Source organism: Castanea sativa, chromosome 8 (assembly GCF_040712315.1).
Source record: "Castanea sativa cultivar Marrone di Chiusa Pesio chromosome 8, ASM4071231v1".
NCBI classification, from domain to species: Eukaryota; Viridiplantae; Streptophyta; class Magnoliopsida; order Fagales; family Fagaceae; genus Castanea; species Castanea sativa.
Genome location: NC_134020.1, coordinates 34,415,702 through 34,440,169, shown reverse-complemented (window position 1 = coordinate 34,440,169; position 24,468 = coordinate 34,415,702). Strand labels below are relative to the sequence as shown.

At 33.5% G+C, this 24,468-nt stretch overlaps 2 protein-coding genes and 1 non-coding gene across 3 annotated transcripts; 2 read left to right on the top strand and 1 right to left on the bottom strand.

The window, feature by feature from the left end:
- The first annotated feature begins 2,027 nt into the window (after positions 1–2,027).
- On the top strand, positions 2,028–3,942 carry LOC142608217 (uncharacterized). The gene is made up of 4 exons (XM_075779946.1): positions 2,028–2,207; positions 2,292–2,376; positions 2,452–2,941; positions 3,448–3,942. The coding sequence occupies exons 1-4, from the start codon at positions 2,180–2,182 to the stop codon at positions 3,685–3,687; spliced, it is 843 nt and encodes a 280-aa protein (XP_075636061.1). The 5' UTR covers positions 2,028–2,179; the 3' UTR covers positions 3,688–3,942.
- Positions 3,943–4,044: 102 nt separating this feature from the next.
- On the bottom strand, positions 4,045–4,116 carry TRNAP-AGG (transfer RNA proline (anticodon AGG)). Its single transcript has one exon. It is a non-coding gene; the product is annotated as a tRNA-Pro (tRNA).
- Positions 4,117–15,299: 11,183 nt separating this feature from the next.
- LOC142608031 (MLO-like protein 3) lies at positions 15,300–24,267 on the top strand. Its single transcript, XM_075779733.1, has 15 exons — positions 15,300–15,576; positions 15,731–15,788; positions 15,881–16,167; positions 16,395–16,511; positions 18,819–18,879; positions 19,788–19,876; positions 19,996–20,070; positions 21,216–21,304; positions 22,522–22,571; positions 22,678–22,718; positions 22,806–22,979; positions 23,089–23,124; positions 23,227–23,294; positions 23,623–23,683; positions 23,769–24,267. Exons 1-15 carry the CDS (start codon positions 15,448–15,450, stop codon positions 24,108–24,110), a joined length of 1,677 nt encoding a protein of 558 aa, XP_075635848.1. The 5' UTR covers positions 15,300–15,447; the 3' UTR covers positions 24,111–24,267.
- The last annotated feature ends 201 nt before the right edge of the window (positions 24,268–24,468 follow it).

Genomic DNA, 24,468 nt, shown 5'->3' with positions numbered 1-24,468 from the left:
GGTGTGGGTTGGAGTGTGAGAACCGGTCAAACCTTGGAGAAGAGAGTGAGAAAGAGAGTTTGAAATATTCAGATGGGTTTGGTGAGAGAGCCTCTAGTTTAAGTGTTTAACTATAGTTAAGTGTGGTTTGGTTAAGTTATGACGTGGCACGTTTTTTACCGTCGATCTTGCTTCAAAATGATCCTGTCCGTGAACTGGACTCTCTCCATTTCAAGGGGAAATGGAGAGGATCCGGATCCGTTCAAAGGTGGGGAAATTTTGAAAATTATATCTATAATTATTTTAATGTTTTCAAAATTTAGTAATAAAAAATAAGAGCCGGCCCCCACAAGTATTTGAATGAATCCAATGATACTTTTAAAAAAATAATTGGTCTAATAGTTATAAAGACATAACTTTATTTTTAACCATTTTATTTTTATTGTAAAATATGCTCTTATATCTGTTAAATATTTAATAAAGTTTGGCACCAAAAATGTTTGAATCTATATTTTTTAACTCATTATATGACGATTAACAAGTCATTGACTTATTAAAAAATCTTGTCACTAAAATTTTACACGAAATGTCTCTTTAGTTGTCATATAATGAGTTCAAGAAAGATAGCTTCAAATATGTTTAGAGCCTAACTTGTTCCTCCAAATTTTGAATCATTCATATATTTGAAAATTTCATTAGTTCAATTGAAATATTTTTTTACTCACTTTAGTATAAAATTTGATAATTTGTATCAAAAATGAAACTTTTTAAGAATTTCATTATGAAAATGATAAAAATGAATTTTATTTTATGAAAGATCGCTATCAAACATAATTTTGATTGAAAATACTAAGCTCTTTTTTTTTGTTGGGTGTGTGTATATATATAACTTATCAAATAAAAAAGTGTGTGTATATATGTGTGTGTATATAAAAAAAAAAGCGTGTGTATATATATGTGTGTGTGGATGGTTATCTTGATAAATATATTAGTGCTGTAACTTAGCCCTCCCAAACGAAAATTTCTAATTCCACCCCTGCACAGATTTTTTTTTAATGGAAAAAGTTTGTCTAAAAACTTGATTGTGGCTAGTATCTATCAATGGATTACATTTTCTTCTTATATCATTTATGCTTTCAAAAGTTTTAAAAAATCAAAAATCAATAACTATGTCATGAACCAAATGTTTAAACTTCAAGTTTTGTAGTCTAAATCATGCGTTAAAAATAATTTTATAGATTGAATAGTAAATAACATCCAATTAGCACGAAATTTGAAATGTGTGTCAAGAATATAAAGAATATGCAATTCAACAGTTAGATTTTCAAAATATTTAGCCATGTTAACTTTTTTTAGTGTGAGTTGTAGCCTTGAGTTATAACCAAGTTTGTAGCCAAATTTTTTTCTTTTTTTTATTAAACGACGGTAGCTTTCAACCTCTTCAAGTAGCAAAACTCAAATACAAAAAGAAGTCAAATCAAAATTTCATTTCCACCATTTGTCATCCCCACACACCATGAGGTAGTGCTTAGCTTAACATTTACATGCAACATCCTCTCACATAAAATGAATCCCACAAGTTATGGTATTTTTCAACCGTTACTTAAAAATAATAAATCTTGCATTACAAAAAAAAAAAAAAACTAAATATGATCGTAGACACAAAAATGAGTTTTGTGCATTAAGTATAACATTTTTGTTATTACGATCACAACTTATATGATCACATTTATGAAACATGTCTTTGTTTGCAATATTATTTTCAAAAAAGGCATTATAGAGCAATTCAAATTCTACAAAACGTTTAAGACAGTTAAGTTTGTCAATAGGGCTAAAGTTATTGTGAAAGTTTTTCCTCAATTTGCAGTTCTTTCAATCTTTCTGAGATATTCAAAATTCCTTTCCCCAGCCAAAACTAATCCGCAAACAGTAAAGCCATACTTTCAATAACACATTTTGAATGGCCCAACTGGCCCAAATAAGAGTTGCAATTCGAATTCGGCCCAAGTATACCTTTCTAACCGCTAGTGGGAACCTGTTGCCGCCCATTTGTTAATTCAAAGTTTCAAACTTTCAATCTATTTGCTTTGTATTGTCGTCCCTCTTTCCCCATAAAGTCACTTCTTCATGACTTAATTTTCCAAACAATTCAAATTTTACACCTTCAAATTCCTCTGCACCTTGTTTGTGACTCCTTGCAATGGATCATAATTCTACCCCATACCCAGGTACCATTTTGTTTCTCTCTTTTCTCAACTTTAGTTTATATTTTTTGCTTACTAAATCTAACCTTTTTTTCTTCACAAAATAAGGCAAATCTCGTCCCATAAAACCAAAAACTAACCGAAATGCCACTGAATCAACAAAAAACCTTAACAAAGAACCTCCAATTTCAAGGTAATAACTTACTCTCTCTTTTTCTTTTTTCATGTATTTAGTTCAAAAATAAGGTGTTACACTCTCTGTTTTCAGGCAAAGGCGGGTCTTTGGAACAGTCCGCAACACAAACGTACATGTAAAAACTGTAACCGAAAAACCTATAATCAAACCCATAAGTAGAATTGCTCAAAAGCAACCTAAATCGACCCGAACCACTCTGCCAACTACCGATACAGCCACGGAACCCGTAACAGAGGCCTTGGAGCAGAGTACCCCTGAAAAAACAATACCCAAGTTGAAGAAAAAAATTGTTTCCTTTCCAGAAGAAGTTGAAGAAAATGATGCGACGAATTTGGAGGCAAACAATGTGGTTTTGCCAAAAACTCCAGTGGCGCCGCGGCCTTTGACAAGGGCTAAGAGTCCAGGCACGCCATACCATAGTGCAGAGAATTGTAGCAAATGCCGGTTTGATAGGCTCGAGACTTCGTCTTATTGGCTCAGTCAGATCAAATTGGCGGAGTCTGTGGGCAAGCATTTTGTTTCGGCTGCTTTCTTTGGGCTTGCCTTTGAATCCAAAGCTGAGGTTTGGTGTTTCACTTTTTCTTTTAAAATTTTGTTTTGTCTTTGCAAGCTTATGCTTTTTATAATTGGAGTTGCCAATTTTCCATGTCTCATTGTAAGAAAACACTAACGAAGCTATGTAAGAAATTAAGAAAGTTCAGGTAATCAATCAACTGTCTAAAAAGTTCTGGAAATCTGGTTAACAGAAAACTAAAAATTTAAAACTAAGAATGTAATGTAAGCCTAATTAGAATATTTTCAGTCCCATACTCCCATTTGGAAAGTTCTGATAGTATTGAATAGGCCTATTTCAGGATCTCATGTACTTGATACATTCATCATTTCTCTCAGTGTGAGATACACACTAAGAAATAGAGGATACATCTATCCGATACATGAAACAATTAATTATTATTCCAAACTGATTGAACATTGCGATAATCACTTTGTTATCATTGCATGACAAGAAGTACTTGTATATGTATTATGAATATGTATAGCTGTTAATTTCTGGCTTGTAAATGGTAGCCTATTAGGAGCCTCCGCGTTGAGCTGAAGCGGTATTTGATACGACACGGGTATCTATCTGAGCAGACAGAGTGGAGAGAAGTTTCTGCTAGCTATGGATTATTGAAGGATAGAAGCAACACAGGAGAGGTGAATTCAGGTGTTGAACAATCTGGTACATGGGAACCCACTGGTAATGAGCTCGATCAAGAACAGACCAAGGAACATTTTGTTGAGGAGACTGAAAGTAAAACAAATTGACTCTGGTAATGTTTATAGAATCTGGATAGTTAAGGTTTTGGGCCTTTTGGCATGTGTAATAGCAAATGCTCTTAGACTGACCTGTCTCTTTTTTCTTTTTTTTCTTTTTTTGAGAATGAGGACTGACCTGTTTCGATTCAGTTTCTGTATTTGTATTTGTATCAAATATTTTATCAACCAATTTGCAATTGGATTGGTATTCCAACCTTTTTGAATTAGGCAGCAATATGACAATAATTAGTAGCAAGATAGAAATTGTCCGCTTGTATGATCTTCATATATCTTATTTTCTTGGCGAACAATTAGCAGCAAATTTTTAGCCATAACAGAATAAGGGGGAAAAATGGAAAAATTTTGGGGGCATTCCGAGAATTGAACTCGGGACCTCTCGCACCCTAAGCGAGAATCATACCACTAGACCAAATGCCCGTTACGTATACTATGCAAAAATTGTTAGATAATGATACATTTGTTTTTCGGGGAGTTGGGAACTCATCGCAAACCCTTTCTCTTTTCAGGTGAACAACTTGCCGTGGTTTAGACTTTAGATGGTAGTAGCCAGGGAAGAGTAAAAATGAAGTTGTTGCAAGCTTGCAGTCACTTCTTTTGGCACATCCTAATCATCACTTAGCAATCAAAGTTGCTGTAAAAGGAAAAATAATACACACAAAGAACTGGATCAATGGAGATTAATGCAACTATGTATATAAGCACTTTGTTTGGAGCCTTGGTTGAGGGAAGAAACGATGGCCCTTGGCTATGAAAGGCTTTAAATCGTGGTGGATGGTGGTCACTGGAGTATCAACAAAAAGTTGTTGAATCATTGTTTGGATTTTGTAATAAATAAATAAAACTTTTTTTTTTTAAGTGTAATAATGGGAAAAAAAAATTACTTACATGTTGATGAGTGATGTAAAATGGTCATCCATAAAGTGATAGTAATGACAGAACGACCATCATCACTAAAGACAATTGTCATTATTAAAGACGACTGTCATTACTAAGGACAATCGTAAGCACACATTAATGTTCAAATATAAATTTCTCACTTAAATGGTGCAAGTATAACGGACGTACAACCTTTTCAACCATCAACTCACAGCTGTTACAACTACCTCAAGCTGACTATTACACAGCCGTTACAGGACATTGAATGGGGAAGTTAAATGGCTATCAAATGAGCTATTTAACCCTCCAGCTCAACCATAACTAAGGGATAGCGATAATGTGCTTGTCCATACTTACAAACCGTCCATGTTAATAACGAGTAAAAGTATGAACGAGCGTAAACGTATTAGTTCCAAACAATATGTAATATCTAAATGATAAAGGAGCCCGGAGTCGTTGATGCTGTCTAATTATGAGCATTAAATGTTTGTTACAGACGTTAAAGGGTTTGAGGATAAATGGTCATTATTAGGCCATAAATCTTCCAGTTATGGGGTACAACGTTAGAAAGGCCAGTAGATTGAGCATTTACTCACACAAAGGCTATAAAAAGTCAAGAGAGACAGGTAAATGATTTATGTTGAACACACACACAAATTATTTTACAGATTACAGATTTCTAAAAAGTTTAAGCTAATTTAAGTATCGAAAGGTCTTTGGCAGACCCCAAACCAGTTTCATTATCTACTTAGTACTTTCTTTGGTACAGGATCTCCAGGTCGTCCATAGTACTGACGAGATACATACTGACAAGCTCCAAGTCATTCATCGTACTAACGTGGAGCATACTGATGAGGTGAAATTCTGCTTCATCACAGGCCATAAATCCTTCAGCTGTGGTACAACGTTAGAGAGACCAGTAGATTGAGCATTTACTCTCACAAAGGTTATAAAAAGCCAAGAGAGACAGGTAAATGATTCATGTTGAACACACACACAGATTACTCTACAAATTACAGATTTCTAAAGAGTTTAAACTAATTCAAGCATCGGATGGTCCTCGGCAAACTCCAAACCGGTGCCATTATCTACTTAGTGATTTCTTTGGTATAAGATCTCTAGGTCATCCATAGTACTGTCGAGGTACATACTGATGAGCTCCAGGTCATTCATTGTACTAATGAGGTGAAATTCTGCTTCATCACATGTTAATATGATTTTTAATTGATTGATATGGCACCTTTCATGTAAGTTTCCACCTATGTTTGAAAATCTTATGTTGTAAAAGTGGCAGTACTCTTTTTATTTTTGGTTTCTTGTTATGCACGAGCGTTTTACATATGAATTCGACCCAATAAGAAGAATAATTAAAAATTGGTAAGGATTATGGGGTAAAACAATGGAATAAACACATTATTGAAAGGTTTAGTGGCACAAATTAATTGTTGTCTTTTTCTTTTATAGGATAATTGTTATCTTTAAGACAATATTAATTCACCCTCACTTAAAAAGCTTGCCAATGGGTTGTAGGCAAATCTATCTCTAAGAGCATTAGTATTGGTGGTGCCAGAATTTTAGTAATTTGGCACCACAAAAAGCTACGTTATCTATTTTACTACCTCACTTTACAAAATACCCAACATCAATGGTTTTATTTTAGCATTCAATACAAGAAAATAATAAATCTACTACAATAAACAACAATCATCACCACCAACACAATAAAATAATAAGATGGTTATGCACTGTAACTCAATAGCCAAAAAATATGGCTTTTGCTCCACTGATGCATTAGCCGTTTAACCAATACTAATTCGTAAGATACAACTAAGTTAGAATTCAATTTGTAGAATTCTGTTACTAGCTATTAATGGAGGAAAATGTCTCTTTTCCATTGTGTTTGGGGCAAAATCTGCAGAAACAACGCTTATGATAATTGTCTCGCTCAAGCAGCTACCTAGTGGACATCAAACAAACACTCACCCAAGCTCACTTGTACTCTCGCCTGTCCTTGCTCAAGCAGCTCATTGAAGTCCCAACACTTCAATGTTGCATGTCAATTATTGTATGCTCAAGAGAGTATATTCTACATTTAACATTTTGTGTTGCATGCTCAAGTGAGTCTATTCTCGCTTAAGCGAGCCACTAAAACTAGCATTGGCAATATAAGAATTTTTGTTGAAATTTGGAGTGAGGGTGAGAAGAAAGAGAAATAAATGGCAGAAACATAAGGTTATATTTGGCAACAATTTTTGTTTTCTATCTTTAAAAACTTGTTTTTGGGAATATAAAGAAAAAAACAATTTTCTTGTATTTTTGAAATCAAGAACATGTTTAGTTAGTTAAAATTAAAAAAATAGTTTTTGAAGAAAAAAAATAAAAAAATACTAAAATATGTTGTTACTAGGATTTGAATTTTAATGTTAACTCATTAAATGAAACAGATTCATTAAATTAAATGCGTATTTTCATTGACTTTTGAAAATTAGAAACTGAAAACAGTCTTTTGCATGTTTTCAATTTCCTTCACAAAATGAGTTTTGAGAACAATTTTGGTTTTCTGTCCATTTAAGGTTGCCAAACAAATTTTTTAGTTTCAAAAATAGAAAATTATTTTTGAAAACAGAAAATATGGAAAAAAATAGTTACCAAACATGCCCTAATTATCGTAGTTTGATTTTAGAGATCAACATCTATAACGAAAATGTTGGCATGAGTGTGTGTGTTTCAACTTTCAAACACTTAAGTATTATGCTTTGTGTCCCACATTGGTCAGGAGTGAGCTACCTCTGATGTTTATAACCCTCATTGGTTAAGTAAGCAAGCTAGGTGATGGACTTAGGCTTGTAACTATCACTCTTAGGCTTTATTATTTTTCCTTCCCTTTTCAAGCCAATTAAAGTTTAGCCCATTAGGCTTTATTATTTTTCCTTCCCTTTTTAAGCCATTAGGTATAGCCCATTGGCATTTAATGAGCTGTCTGTAAGGCACCAAATCTGCACAATGCCTGTTGGAGGTCTAGCCTATTAGACAACTCATTAGGCTTTGTTTTGTGTTAGCTTATAAAACTAAGTCCCTCTCTCTTCTCTTCAGATTTTTCAGCCTCTCACAACCACATTTCTCTCCCTCTGTTATGCTCTTCTACACAGAAACTTCAACTCCTAATTTTTGGTTTAAGGAAAGACAAAATAAGAGTTTTTTTTTTTTGCTTGCCTAGGTTTGTGTCCAACTTGAAAAATTACTATAGTCTAATCCTAAAAGGTTGATCAACTAAAAGAGCCATTTGCATCGTGTTCTACTCCGAATGACACAAATCAACCTTTAAGGACAATACTATTTGCATGATTCTATATATAGTTTGTGAGGTAATTCTAACTCTCTTTCAATTTATGTTATTGCTAATTTCTCAAAGTTTATATTTTGTTGAATCAAAACTTGTTTTCATAGCTATATTTTCCAACAACAAAAAATTGTTGAGATCTTACATCTTTATTGTTGAGATCTCATTAATAAATGTGTCAACATTTTTTTCTTTTTTGCTGGAAATACTATGAGTCAATTGATGCTATATAAAGACGTTAAAACTATGTTATCTACAAAAACAACTTGAAGGTCTAGTACAACTTAATTAGGCTTAAAATACAAGTGATGAAGCACGATTTCACCTTATCAATATGATGGACGACCTGGAGATCTTATACCAAAGAAAGCACTAAGCAAATAATGACACCAGTTTGGGGCCTGCCAATAACCCTCCAATGCTTAAATTAGCTTAAACTCTTTAGAAATTTGTAATCTGTAAAGTAATTTGTGTATGTGTGTGTTCAATATGAATCATTTACTTGTCTCTTCTGGCTTTTTATAGCTTTTGTATGAGTAAATACTCAATCTAATGACCTCTCTAACGTTGTACCACAGCTAGAGGATTTATGGCCTAATAATGACCATTTATCCTCAGCCCTTTAACGTCTGTAACGACCATTAAATGCTCATAATTGGACAGCAGTAACGACTCCATGCTCATTTATTATTTGGACATTAAATGTTATCTGAAACTAATGCGCTTACGCTCGTCCATACTTATACTCGTCATTAACATAGACGGTTTGTAAATACGGATGAGCATGTTATCGCTATCCATCAGTTATGGTTGAGCTCGAGGGTTAAATGGCTCATTTAATAGCCATTTAACTTTCCCATTCAATGTCTTGTAACAGCTATATAATGGTCAGTTTAAGGTAGTTGTAACAGCTGTAAGCTGGTAGCTGATGGTTGGAAAGGCTATACGTCTGTTACACTTGTGCCATTTAAGTGATGAATTTATATCTAAGTATTAATGTGTGCTTACAATCATCCTTAGTAATGACAGTCATCTTTAGTGATAACAATTGTCTTTAGTAATGACAATCGTCCTTAGTAATAACAATTATTTTATGGATAACAATTTTACATGAACAAGTATTGTTAATATAAATATATACTAATACAATGACCCTAAATAAATGTTTCTGTCCGTTCAACACTATCACAATAGTTGACATGATGACTACTCCTCAATAATTTTGAATTCACGACAAGTAAAACGTCAACAAAGTCCGATCTTATGGTTTAGTTACTTTGAATAACTTGATTAAGACATCTGAACCTCACAAGGGGTTTTGTCGTTTTAGAATACGCTATCTCTCAGCTTTCCACTTATGGTAGATTCTTGCATATATAATATAGAAAAAGTGGAAAACCATCACATACCCTAGGTAAAGCTTAACCCAGTTGTGTATTAGGAATTTGGAAATGTTTTCCTCACATATGCTACTACAATTCAATATTGGATGGCTAAGCTATGTACACACGAAATGGGGACAAGATCAAATTGTCCTTCGTAACTTCGTTTTATAAACCAAGTATAGAACTATTGTACATAAGACCAAAAGTTGACTGCTTCCAAACCTTGAATAAGTTTCCCAGGTATTTTGGATTTGTGGACAATAAATTAGTTATCATCTTGTTTCCCCAACTCTTCTAGACTTCTAGTCCATCACGTATCGTTTTTCTAGCAAAAAATCACAATATACAAACCCTTTTCCAACACTTCTATCACAGTTCACGACCAACGTTTACAGTCTTGCAGAATCACAAGAAATTAGAGTAATGCAATTTGAAAATGGAATGAGCCATAATAGAATATGTCAATTTGATGCATGGCTACGCTGACCCAAGTTAAATCCGGTGGCTATAATATTTTTTTACTCCCGTGCATTTTTACAAACTTCGTTTGGGATTTAAGACGTGCGCTAATGACATCAACTCAGATTAATGGAATTGAATAAACGGAAATTAACCAAGTCAAGAATATATGTCTTGGGAGGTGTGTCGCATGCATGCAAAATTCAGATGCAGAGATATATATCCTTTTTTCCAATTGGGCATACAAGAAACACATTGACGTATCTCTAGAATTATAATTATAGTAATAACAACAATCAATAATAATGATGATAATAACTCCCATAAATGTCTAAGATGATCGTATGGGATAAGCTTAGAACCGTGGTGGAGGCAGTAACTTGCATATTTGGAAACAAATAAAATTTTTGATGATTAAGGGTCTGTTTGGGATTCGCTTATTTTGTTAAAATTGAAAACTTTTTACTGAAAGTACCGTAAATAAAAGTAAAAGTTAGCTAAAATAGTACAGTAGGACTCACGAATAGTACAAAAAAGTGCAGTAGGGCCCATGAATAATAGCAAAAATAAGCTGAATAGTAAAATAAGTTGGCAAATATAATTTTTGCCACACACACTAAGAGTCATATTTCTGTGCATTGACATATTCAAAATTAAAACATAATTTACATGTATTTGAGTCTTAGTTTTAGTGTGTTTAAGAAGTACAACTAATGGAGAATAAAAATGAGTCATCATCCAAGCTGCTCATCTAAAGGGATCGTCTACACAATGTCATCGTCCATAGTAATCCATGTTCAACACTTTGTAATTTTAGCTTCATTCATCATATTTGGAGTTTATCTCCCAAGTCCACTACTTCCGAATGTGGAAGTGAATTTTAGGAATAGCAACGGGTTAGGTTTGGGGCAGGTTTTTCTATGCCTGAACCCGACCCGTGAGTCTACTACTGTAACCTGAACTCGGCCCGATTAATAAACGGGGTTTTTTTCCCACTCTGAACCCGCCCCGTCAGGCCCCCGTGGGCCTCGTCCTCTCATGCCTAGCCCAGCCCAAAATCAAAAACACAAATTTCAATATATGATTTTTTGGCCCAAAATTACAAACACTAACACAAATCCAAACATAATCACAACCATAAACACAAAAATCATAAACACAAAATTTAGATCTATGATTTTCCCTTTCAAAATCACAAACCAAACACAAATTTCAAATCTATGATTTTCACTTTCAAAATCACAAGTACAGAAATCATTAACACAAACACAAACTCACATGATTGGGATGAACTAAACCCAAAAAAAAAAAAATGGAGGACGAGGTGGAGCCGTGGAGCAAGGCCATGAGGCCATGGGCAAGGAAGATGAGAGGGGCAGAGGGTTGTGCGACGCCGAGGATGAAACAAAGTTGAGAGAGTAGAGAGCTGTGTCTATGCTTGACTACTTGTGGGCTTGTGGCTATGTGAGTGAGAGAGCTAAGAGATGAAGAAGGAGAGGCGGTCGTGTGAGATAATGAGTGAGAGAGTTGAGGCAACTTGGGACGGCAGTGAGGCGTTGGGCAGTTGGGCCAGCAGTGAGATTAAGAGTGAGTGAGATTGTGAGTGAGTGAGGGAGATGGTGAGCTAAAGAGGCGGCTTGAGCTTAAATGAAATGAGAATATAAAATTTTAGGGTTTATAACTATATATATATATATATTAGGGTATTTTAGTAACTATATATATATATATATATAAAACCGGGTTGGGCTGGGTCCGGGTCCAGGCCCGGTTTTGGAAAAAACCTGGACCTGACCCAGACCTGGTTCAGGTTTTTTTTTTTAAAACCCAAACTCGACCCTATTTTTAATCTGGCCGGGTAAAATCTGGCCCATTAGGGTTGGGTCGAGCTGGGTACTCGCGGGTCAGGCAAAAATTACCATCCCTAGTAAATTTCCCAAAAATCACTTACACTCACTCCACTAAGCCAACACGTCTCCTATGAGGAGAGTGGAACTAAACAAGGAGATCCACTCAAGATCTCCTATATAATAGTTAGACTTCATCAAATCAAAGGTATGTGAGAAATTGACTAACTCTTATATTTTGAGAGTTCATGGAGATCTTGAGGGAATTCTGAAGGGTCCTTGGCCAACACTACACTAATGCACTCCGATAGTGTGTTTCCTTCTTTTTTCTTTTTTTCTTTTTTTTCAGGTTTTCAAATTATACACAAAGTTCAAAGTATATAGCCCACTGATTTCATACTTCATCAACAACAAGTGATTAACAAGTGGTACTGTTGAAGACACAAGACTACTCCAGAAAAGTTAAAATTGCAAGTCTCAATCCTTGTTGATCTATTGAGAATAATTGAATCACAGCTATTCTTTGGAAGTTTCTAAAAAAAGTTTTTATGCTCATACCTACCATGCTCCTCCTTGCAATGCTTTCTACTAGGTTTGCTTGTGTATTCTGTTTTCAATGGTTTTATTTTATCTTTTAAGGGTTGGAATTTGTTTTATTTATTTTTTATTATTTGTGATTTGAAATGGGATCTTCTTTAGAGAAATATTGTGAATTTTTTTTTCGTGTGTGGAAGATTTGAGTTTTTAAATGATTATGACATAGTTTCGGGGTGTTAATTGCATTGTGTTTAGTTCTTGAGAAAATAGAGAAATAACTGATCTAATTGCACCGAACCAGTATGGTACACCACACTTCGTGTTGACCAATTCTCACCCTCCACAAGTTAGGTGCACAATCAGGCGTATGAAGAATAATTGCTCCTATAACTGCCGTGTAGAACCCCTCTACCAAAACCAGCCCCAAGCGAAAATTATATGTTGTACTCGGCATCTCTCACACAGAGGCGGGCCCCACAATGTGTGGGACCTGTCAGTGTGTGAGTGACTCGGCATATATACCTGGTACACCAAATACCAGCCCCATCGCAAGCCCTAATTAAAACAAAGTAACAAAAATAAAAACAAATAAAAAAGGTTAGTGAGTAAAAAAATTATGAAAATATTTTAAACACTAAAAGTCAAAGTTCACTTTAAAAAAATTAAAATCAAAATACTGACCCAACCATCATTTAATTTATTTAGTCTTTTATATAATATATGTGCATGGAAAATCAGCTCGACAGATGTCATGTATTTAATTGGCCGAACATTACTCCATTGTCTCTGTCTGCCACCCTTTCCCAAAGGAGAGGAAAACATCTTGTACACCCATACAGTAAGTAACGTATATGGGCGGAGCATTTTCTGCGAAATTTTTATTAAAGATTTTGGTTAAAGTTATGTTGGGATACGAGTATAAAAAAATTTATTTATAAATTAATATGTTATTAATCACAAAAAATAACTTAAACATTTATTATGTTGTTTAAGTGTTATTAACCTAATTCTTGACACATTAATTTATAAATTGTGAAATAAACTTTATAGTAGCTCTAATATTTTCTTTTGTGTGTGTGAAAAAATGTGTAAAAATATGTTTAAAATTGTTTAAAATGTAAAAATATGAATTTGAATATGCTTACCAAACAGACCCAAGTGTTTTGTAGTTTAACTTGTGTTTCCAATAAAAATATTGAAAAATCAAATTTTGGTCATCCCAGCATAGTCATGGCTATGGCATGCCCACGTGCACGCTGACACAACCAAATAACCTTATTTTGGACATGTTCGTATAGCTGCCCGTTAGAGCATCCACAGCAGTAGAGCTAAAAATTTAGCTTTTTAGCTCCACCAAAAGTTACTTTATCTATTTTACCTATTCACTTTACAAAACATGCTGCAGCAGTGGATCTATTTTAGTTTTTAACACAATAAAATAATATAAACATCACAATAAAATAATATATCTACTACAATAAAATAATATATTCATTACAATAAACAACCATCACAACTACCCGCAACCGCTACCATCGACTCTTCCACCGCCACCGCAATCGCTACCGCCACCGCTACCGCTGCCGCCACCGCCGCCAATTCTTCCACCACCGCAACTGCCACCGCCACCGCAGTCGCTACCGCCGCAGCCACCGCCACCACTACCACCAACACCGATTCTTCCACCACCGCGGCTGCCGCCGCCACCGACCCTTCCACCACCGCCCAAATTATACTTATACATTTTTTTTTTTACTAAAACAATTTCTCAATCATCATGATAACAATAACGTAACAACAATTTCTTTTTTAGTACTAGTTGATGGACAGAGATGAAATCAGTCAACCAACATTTCTCCATATAAACGTGTATTCTAGAAACTGTGTAGGATGTGGTTCTTTTTACAAACTTCATTTTGGTTCTTTTTTTAGTAATATCATGGTTATGAAATCCATAAATTCCTGCAAACAGAAAAATTCCAATCCATTTCATCACAAATACATTCAGTCCAATACATTCTGTACACACAGAAAATTCCATACACACATAAAATTACCCTGCACACAGAAAATTCCCAATACATTCTGTCCAATACAAATACGTTCTGTCAATTCACAAATGTTCAACTGACTTGAATCTGTACACACAGAAAATTCCATACACACAGAAAATTACCCTGCACACAGAAAATTCCCAAATACATTCTGTCCCATACAAATTCGTTTTGCCAATTCACAAATGTTCAACTGACCTGAAGTGAAACAGAGGGCTGATCGGCGGTGAGCTGAGAGGGCTGATCGGCGTGGGTCTGAGGCCGAGAGGGTTGATCGGCATGGGTCTCAGTTGATCGGCGGTGGAACGGTGACGTTGAAGACGGTAAGGGCCGGCGACGGTGAGCTTGAGAGAGTTGAGAGCTTCGACGGCGTGGGCTGAGGTTGATCGGCGGTGAGCTTGAGAGAGTTGAGACGGCGTCGGCGTGGGTCGGCGGCGAGCTTCAGAGAGCGACTGTGAAGAGAAAGTGAAGGAGAGAGTGAAATGGAGAGACTTCCGAAGTGACTGAAGAGAGAAGACGGCGTTGACGGCGGTGGCGGTGAGCTTCAGAGAGGGCTGTGAAGAGAAAGACGGCGTCGGCGGTGAGCTTCAGAGAGGGCGGTGAGCTTCAGAGAAGGAGAGACTGAAATGGATGAGCTTTCCGGAGTGACTGAAGCGAGGAGGGATAGCGTGAAATGAAAGCCAGGGAGCAGGGAGTCTGATAAATGTTTTTTAATCGAACCCGAATAAAATACTATTTTTTTTTATAACTTTCAGCTACAGTGCTCATGTATTGATACATGAGCACTGTAGCGCAAAGCTAAAAAATTTTAACTTTGCCTCCACTGCTGCGTATGGGATTTTGTGGTTTGAGTGGAGCTAAAATAGCAATATAGCTATTTAGCTCCACTGCTGTAAATGCTCTTACAATCTATGAGCTATATTAAAATAAAAATAAAATAAAAGCATAAAATAAAATAAAATATATAGCCCCCAACCGCTAACCACAGCTGAGTCAAACTTCTATAGTAGGTAAGACCTCCCCCGAATGCAGGTTGTGTAGACGTCAAGATGGCCAAAGTCCAAGCAGCGTTGAAGGGTTAAAGTTAAACGCTAAACGCCTCTTCAAACTTTCATTCTAGACTTCTTTGGTCTTTGGTAGTGTTATATATTTTCATTCACAAATTCCAGCGTCTACTCTTTATTAATTTCTCGTCCCAGCTGATACTCATCAACAAGCTCTCACGAAGAAACGTAGAGAAGAAATTAAACATGGCTTCCGAGGGAGAAAGCACTTCTCCATCTCTACAAGACACACCTGTTTGGGCTTTGGCAACCGTTTGCTTTATCTTCATCTACCTCTCGATCTTTATCGAGCACTTGATCCATCTTCTTTCCAATGTAAGTAAACCAAAATTAACTATTGATTTACACACGGGAATAGTATATAACATGGTCTGCAATTTGATTGATGAACTTTCTTGCTTTTAATAAGTTCATAAATGCTAAGTCAAAGGTAGCTACTTGATTATTTAACAATGGTTTATTGGTGCAGTTGCTTAAAAGACACCGAAAGACTTCTTTGTTTGAAGCTGTGGAGAAGCTTAAATCAGGTAGGTTTCTAAATTATACAATTTAATCAGTATATGTATTAAGTGTCCGATTGATTTATTCATTTACTTGGTTTTATTTGGTGCTGTTGCAGTGTTGATGTTCTTGGGATTCATGTCTCTTATATTAGCCGCAACTCAAAGATACATTGCCAAAATCTGCATACCCATCAATGTTGCAAACTCAATGCTTCCTTGCCGCAAAAGTGCATCTATACAAACAACTAAAGCAGTGGGATTTTCTGACATAGGGACTGGCACATTTGAACATTCATTGCAGGCAAAAGATGCTTTTGGGGATATTCCATGGCTAGAAAGAAGATTGGCAGAAGCTGATACTACTACTACTAGCACTAGCAATTCTGATTATTGTGGTTCCCAAGTATGTTCTATCAATCTTAATTATTTATGACATTTTTCACAATTATTGAAATAATCTTCTTCTGATTCTCGCATAATAAAATTGGTGTCACCTATGATATTTTTCTAATGGCAATATATCATGTTAGTAATTATGAATATATTGTGTGTAACATTACTAGTTTAGAGAAGAGGAGTTTTTTTTTTTTCCTTATTTTCTTATCATTATTAATTGTGATTGGTTTGCAGGGAAAGACATCTTTTATATCACAAGAAGGGATCCTTCAGCTCAACAATTTCATCTTTGTGTTAGCGATCATGCAGATTATCTATAGTTTTCTGACCATGGCTTTAGGAAGGGCCAAGGTATGCCTACTTTTGCAATTTAATTTTGAGGCAAATTGCATGTTTACTTTTGAATATTTTAGTGAAAGTTGTTAATGATGTAATGTGAAAGACTTAAATTAAATATACTAGAAAACAAAGTGGAAATTTAGATTGATATGATTAACAAGTAACAACCACCTTCCTAACCAAATCTTAGAATATAAGAAATTAGTTTTATTTGGACATTATCTTTGTAGAAAAGATGTGTGCACAAGAAATACAATTAGTATTTTTCATTAGGAATAACAACACTTTAAATTTGTCCTATTAATTTCCTTTTTGAGCAATCTTTGGTGGAAATCTCAACCTCAAACCCAGTTAATTTGAATACATGATCTTAGAGTTTTTTTTAAATAAAAATAATAATTAAGTGCAAAATAGCTGCCCCCCTCGTTGGCTCTAATTATATATATGCAAGTCAATGCACCCAATACATAATGGACTACGGTATATTTGCAAAGGCAAAAAATTATGTATAAAATATTAAATTTGATCTTGTACTCAGATCACAGATAAAATAAAGATCAGTTGAAACAATTGAAGGAGGGAATAGTTGAAATCGTACTGCCCGTTTTTGTGAGCATTAGATGAATTTGGACAAAATATTCAAGGATGGCATCCTTATTTGTTATTCTAATTAAGATTTCAGTAGTGCATCATAACATATACTACATTTCAGAGATCTAAGAAGAGTTTGTAGACGTCATTATAATTTATAATCTATAAAACACTGAAGTTGTTTCACTTTATAAAATTGTGCCACGTCATTATACTATTATTTTTTAATTAATTTATATTATATTCTATCTATATTCATACCTTCCATTAGAATTTTTGTAAATCATATTTTCTTTATATAGTAGAATATATATAATTCTATATAAAAACACAATCATAACGAATGCATAATACTAGAATATAAAATTCCATATACAAACATAATTGTAAAAATTTTCTATTTAAAAATAAACATGTATGATCAAATTTTATATTTGGACTGGGGGGGAATAATTTGTGTATGCAAAACGAGTTCGTACCATGTCAAACCATGAGTATTCAGTTATATGGGTTGACCTGTACCTGACATGTTTAGTAAACGTGTCAAAAATTCTCAACCCTAACACGACCTGTTTAATTAGAAAATTTGACCCGACACGACACGTTTAACCTATTTAATAACTTGTTTGATTAGTTTAAGTAATACCTGACCTGAATAACTTGTTATCAATTGTCATATATCTAAAATTAAAATACAATCATAACCATATATATAGTAATAAACATATAATTACAACCATAAATTAAACAATAATAACAAAAGCTAATACTTTTATAAGCTAAATGGGTCAAACGGATTCATATGTTAAACACGAACACAACTTGTTTATTAAATGGGTTAGCTATGTTGACCCGAATGAAAAATATAGGGCACAATTTTGTTGAGTTAAAGTTAATTTATGAAATAATTTTTTTTTCTTAAGAACTTCATTGTATTTGTGCTTGGTCCCTTTGGAAAATATTGTTGGCTCCACCACTAAATGTCACTTATCTTTTCAGGTATAAAATTCCATTGAAGGTTGAAAATTGACCATACTCATTTTATTTGAAAATTTCAAATAATTTCTTAGACAAGCACACAAAAAAAATCATAAAAAAGTAATATAATATTATTAAAATCTCATACTCAATAGTTTTCATATACATCACATGAATTAGCGACTAATTATGAAGTATAATACACTTTATTGATGGGGGAAAATGATTCATAAGTATTCATACCCAAATTTAAAGTAGTTGCGTAGTTGCATACTTGCATGTGTTTTTCACTTTTTCTTTAAATATAATTGGACTTTTGTTTTTTTCACATACCTAAACTTTCTTTTAATAATTTTTTTAAAAATAGTGAGTAAACTCTTTAATGCACTATGCACCTACAAAAAGGCTACCCAACAACTTTTATCTACACTTAACGGCATACGTTTGGTCATAAATTCATTTGTCAAACCAAAATAACTAAGGTGATGACACCACTTAAATTTTTTAACTTATTAGTTTATTCTAAAATAAAGTTATCTTTATTATCTCACTAAGAAAAATAACATTATATAACTCATTGATATAAATATTTTTTACCAGCAATACACACACTCCGTCTCTCAAAATTAACTTCAATAATTAAGAAACTTGATATAAAACCTAGATGTAAATAGTTTTTTGTTTCCTTTTTGTTTTTTGTTTTTTTCCCCCCCTCTAATTTGGCCATTGGAATTGGAGGAATGTTAATAGATGAGGCGCTGGGAAGCTTGGGAGAAAGAAACTCAGACAGTTGAATACCAAGTAGCTAATGGTAAGATTATGTTACAGTATTCTACCAATTTTGAGAGAAAATTTTTTTCTTTTAGCCTCCTTGATTTTCTTAGCACATCAATGAAAAAGGACTTAAAAATATATTAAATTTATTTTTAATCGAAAATTGAGAAATTAGAAAGAATATCATCCACAAAGATTAAAAAAATTTCTTAATTGCAACGTGTCCTCTACTTCTTAACTTACACAATAGTATACCATTTTTGGAAAAAGTTTTATCAGGAATTTAAAAAGTTTTACATCTTTTTCAATTTCCTATAAAATATTTCTAAAAATAAATGGTTTAATGTGTGCTCTTAGGGGTACACATTAACCGGACCCAAATAGATCAAAAAACATAGAGTCTAGACGAAGCCATTGCTATAACCCAGAAGCCTTTCAGGACAGATTTCCATGTTTTTGAAGAGTCATGTTGTTTGGTCAAATGTCTCAAATGAAGAAAATAATTGGTGTAAGATAAATAGCATGATTGCAAAACCCTAGCCATAAAGAATGTGGATATTGCCACAAATGCCGCCATGCTAAATTGATTGCAATGATGGCCACAGATACCATTATGGTCATTGTGAGATTTTATTGTGGCCGTAAAAGAATCTCAATGAAAAATAAAATATTAGAAAAAAGTTAGTAAAAATATGCGATCTTATTTGCAATTTTTATTTTCTGGTAACATATTTTCAAACTCAGCATATGCCTGCTTGGTATTCTCCTTTTTTCTAGCTTTTATCCCATGCCAGTATAAGAATTTGAATCATCATATCCACTATTTTTTACATTATTTCAATATGGCTAAATAAAGATTATTTCAGGGTTCAAATTCTTTTACTACAAGCTGATTCCACCATTTTTATTTATTTTATTTTTTTCACATCATGACTCTTTATTTAGATCCCGATCGATTTAGAGTTACAAGACAAACAACCTTTGGGCGCCGACATATGAGTTCTTTTACAAGAATATCATTCCTTCTTTGGATTGTGAGTTCATTTTCTTTTCATTGTGATATACTTCCATTTTTGTCCTTCCCTCAAGAATTTACACACGTAGCTCTAAGTCTAACAGTGTAATTTTTGTATATAAATTTGAATTGAACCAGAAATGCTTCTTCCGTCAATTCTTCAATTCAGTAGCCAGAGTTGACTACCTCACTCTACGCCACGGTTTTATCTCGGTTAGTTTCTCATTCTACTTTTCTGAATTACAGTTTTCATCCTAGATAGTCATTATTTTGAACTAAATCATTCATAAACAGTTTGCACTTTATTCAATAAAAAAACTCATTTATGTTTATTTGTTTATAAACAAGCTAAGTTTGAGCCTTGATTTTAAACTTGTTTGATAAATGAGTCAAGTTCAAGCTAAAAAAATTGTTCATGAACAAAGGGTTCAATAAAAAACAAGACAAGTTTAGGTTGGTTTGTGAACTTGGTAGTAACTAATAAGCTTGATATGGACTTAGTAATAAGTTTGATATGGACTTGAAAATAAACTCATATCTTACTAATCATTTAATTAATTGAGAGTTAGACCACTCATTCAAACCAAAAGGCCTTGATCGATAATGTGTTTGTGTTAGATCTCAAGTTCAAAAACTCAATATAAATCTTGGGTTTGAGTTCAAGCTAGGCTTAACTAATGAATTAAGCCAAGTCAAGCCAAGTTTAGCGTTTTGTACTTTTTGACGAGCTCAAGCTTAAGCTCAAACCAAATTTGAACATTTTAAATTTGTTGTCAAGCCAATCTTGAACATTCAATGCTCGACAAAACTCGGCTCATTTATAACTCTAATTATTATATTATATGATGGACAAAACGTATATACAATACTTTAGGTGTTGTTCCTTAGATTCCCCTTTTAAGATTCAGTCATGTGGCTACTTAACTAAAAAATATACTTCCGTCCCATGAAATTATATCCACATGACAAAATCTTAAAATGAGAACCTAAAGAACAGCACCTAAGTACTGTACCTAAGTCTTACTCATTATATGATTCATGATTCTCAAAATCATGTAAAGTTTATTGAGAATAGTGTAATTTCTTTACCAATATGTAAAAAATAAAAGTGTCTTCAAGATGTTAAAATTTATAATAATAAAAAATTAGTAAACACAATATTTTAAACTATCTACAAATTGGAATGCACTATTTTCAATTTCTGCCTTTTTCTCTCTTTATTTTTAGATGAATGAGATTCAATGTGTACACAATATACAAGAGCTTAGCTGCATATGTCATTATTTTTATTTATTTATTTATTAATGGAAAAAAGGCGAAGATGACACTAATATAACTCTCGTCCACTGATTTTGTAGGCCCATTTGTCAGCAAATAACAACTACAATTTCCAAAAGTATATACAACGATCACTGGAGGATGATTTCAGAGTTGTAGTGGGCATCAGGTTTTGAATTTATACACCCACTATAAAATGCGTTTGCCCAATTGATGATTGATATTCATATTCTACTTTATATCAATAACTTTTTTTTTTTTCCTGCTTGCCAAGTTTAACAAATTTTTGTGAGTTTTAGCTAGTTCAATTATTAAAGTGTTTTGTTGTAAAATAAGAAATTTAGGATTCAAAATCCTGTTTATATCAAAATCAATTAATATTTTTAACCTCATGATAAAAAAAAAACATCATTATGAAACGTATCTAAAAATAAATAAATAAATAAAGTCCAGCGAACTTTGATATGCATGCTCAATAGACCCATCAAACCCCATTTAGTCCCAATCCAAAACGATGGGGCGATCCGCAGTAGGTAAATAAATTGTAGTTAGTTTGGGCTATTTTTCCATCCAAAATGGGCTCCGCGGGCCTTACTAGCTCACATCAAAATGAAGGTTAGCCTGAAAGGGCCGACATGTAAGCATTGCTAGGCAATTGTTGGCACCTCTCTCTCTCTCTCTCTCTCTCTCTCTCTCTCTCTCTCAAATAAGTATAATAGAAAAAAGAAATGAAGGGCATTCTTCATACTATGACTCAGAGCATTCACATTTAATTATACATAATTTCTATATTTTGGACCAACAAAAAATTTTCGTGTCTATTTTAGGTAACAACTTTCACAATATACCTTACATTTCATTTCTCATTTGCATTATATTTTAAAAAATTTTAGGTAAAATGCAGGTTGATCCCATGGGGTATGAATCAATTGCAAACTAACCTCCTGTGTTATCAATTTTGTATTATCCCCCTAAGGTTTAAGAATTGTCCAAATTGACTCCTCCATCTCAAATTATTCATTCTATATTATCCTTTATGTATTTCTATGCCTTTTCATTTCGGTTGTTTTTGCTGAATTTTTATTTTTTTTTTGAATCAAACGAACATGTCTTTATATTGTACTAAATAAATTTCATTTCCTATATTATTTAAGTAAAACTACATGCACAAGAAATTTAACAACATTTTTCACACACGCTGAGTTGGCACTTTTTATTGATTTCATTTTTTTATCGATTGTTTACAATTTACCACATCAACCAAGTGTCAACTTTTTTGTCAAAATTTTTGTGTTTTTAGACTTTCTCATACTATTAATTATGCTTTTACTTTTCGATCTCTATATTATCAAACTTAATAACATATTTTTTAAACTATGTGAACAGCCCTGTAATGTGGTTTATCTTCGTCATTTTCATACTTGTGGATGTGTACGGTGAGCAAAGAGTCCTTGATTACTTTTTATTTCTTTTTATCATATTATGTTCCATCTTTACAGTCAACTAACTTAATAAATTATACTCATAATTAAACTAAAACAGGTTCGCATTTCTACCTCTGGGTATCATTTATCCCATTAATTGTAAGTATATTCAAAACTTGTAATGCAGTTTCTTATAGTTGTGACATTTTACAATGTCGTTTAACAGCCGATTTTCATGCATTGTAGACAGTGCTAGTTCTTGGAACCAAACTCGAAGTAATTGTAGCGAAAATGGCTATTGAACTCAAAAATCAGACTCACGTAATCAAAGGAGCACCTATCGTGCAACCCAATGACAATCTCTTCTGGTTCAATCACCCAAAATTTGTCCTAACCCTTTTACATTTTACTTTGTTTATGGTAATATATTCCTCCTCATACTTAAATCAAAAAATGATAATTAATCTTCTTACTCTAGGTAAAATTGCTAAAATGAACTGACTGTTTTAATTTATCGTTCTTTTTCCAGAATGCATTTGAGATTTCTTTCTTTACTTGGGTCACGGTATGGCTTCCTTTTGGTCTTATTCTATTTGCATTGTATATATATATATAGTCAAGTGATTGTGAACTCATTTAACAAGTTCATCTTTCTTTTACTATTCAGTTACAATATGGAATAAAGTCTTGCTACCATGAAAGCCTTGAAATTCTCATTATCCGGATGGTATTAGCGTACGTGATCAATTTTTTTCCCTCTCCTTTTGTTTCCCCAATTAAGTGATTTCTTTATTTTCCCATCACCACCATCCAAGAAATTTCTAAGATTCACATTTATATGTATCTCCATGCAATTTAATTCAATAAAGTTAAAGACACAATTTTTCATTACTGTTAAGATAATATGTTGTAATAGATCGCAATTGATCAACATAAAAATGATATTGCTCTGATTATAATGTGTCATGCAATAGTTTTAGTGTGAGATTTGTTGTGTGCCTAGCATTATTAATTTAAATTTGTTCACTAAAAGTTGTTTATTTTGAATTCTATCTATATATAGGGTGATAGTTCAAGTCTTGTGCGGCTACATTACTCTTCCCCTCTATGCTCTTGTAACCCAGGTATTTATACGTGCATCTACATGAATGAATTCATGCATGCACATGCTTATTAGCTTATACATAAACTGGGCTATCGTTTGCACAGATGGGATCACAATTCAAAAGTGCGGCGCTAGAAGATCAAACAGTGCATGTTATAAAGAAATGGTATGCTGAATCGAGGGACAAGAAGAAACGAAAACAAGATCTTTCACAATATGGTTCAGATTATTTGTCTACTCCATCAAGCAGCAACAGAACCTTTGGTTCCCTCGATTTGTCTTCTCATCATCACCGGGTGCTAACATTCTCTGAGAATGTCAACCATGTTTCTAGCGAAATTGAAATTGTTGAAGAACATCAAGAAATTCACCAAGCCACAGACATGGATGGTTCAAATAATATAGCGCAAATAGAACTGACAGAGGTCACTAAAACTCAAAATTAGGGTTTAAAGAATGAAAGCCAACAAGATCAAGATGATGAAAACGGAATTGCCTATTTAGAGGATTCGGAGCGGGCTTTTTTGACCAAGTTCAGCTTATGTATGTACCAGCTCATCTGTTAATTATAAATATCCATAAAATAGCTTTGTATACATAAAATTTGAAAGTTCTTCTCAAAAAAAAAAATTTTGAAAGTTGGTTATTGTTGTGCAAGAGGGCCTTCCTTACAAGATTAATTGTGAAAAGTATTATTAGCTTTAAAGAAAATCTTTAACCAAATAAAAATAATAGGAACAAAGATAATATGATAATTAAAATAAAAGATAAAAACAACAACAACAATAGAAAACAAAACAAAAA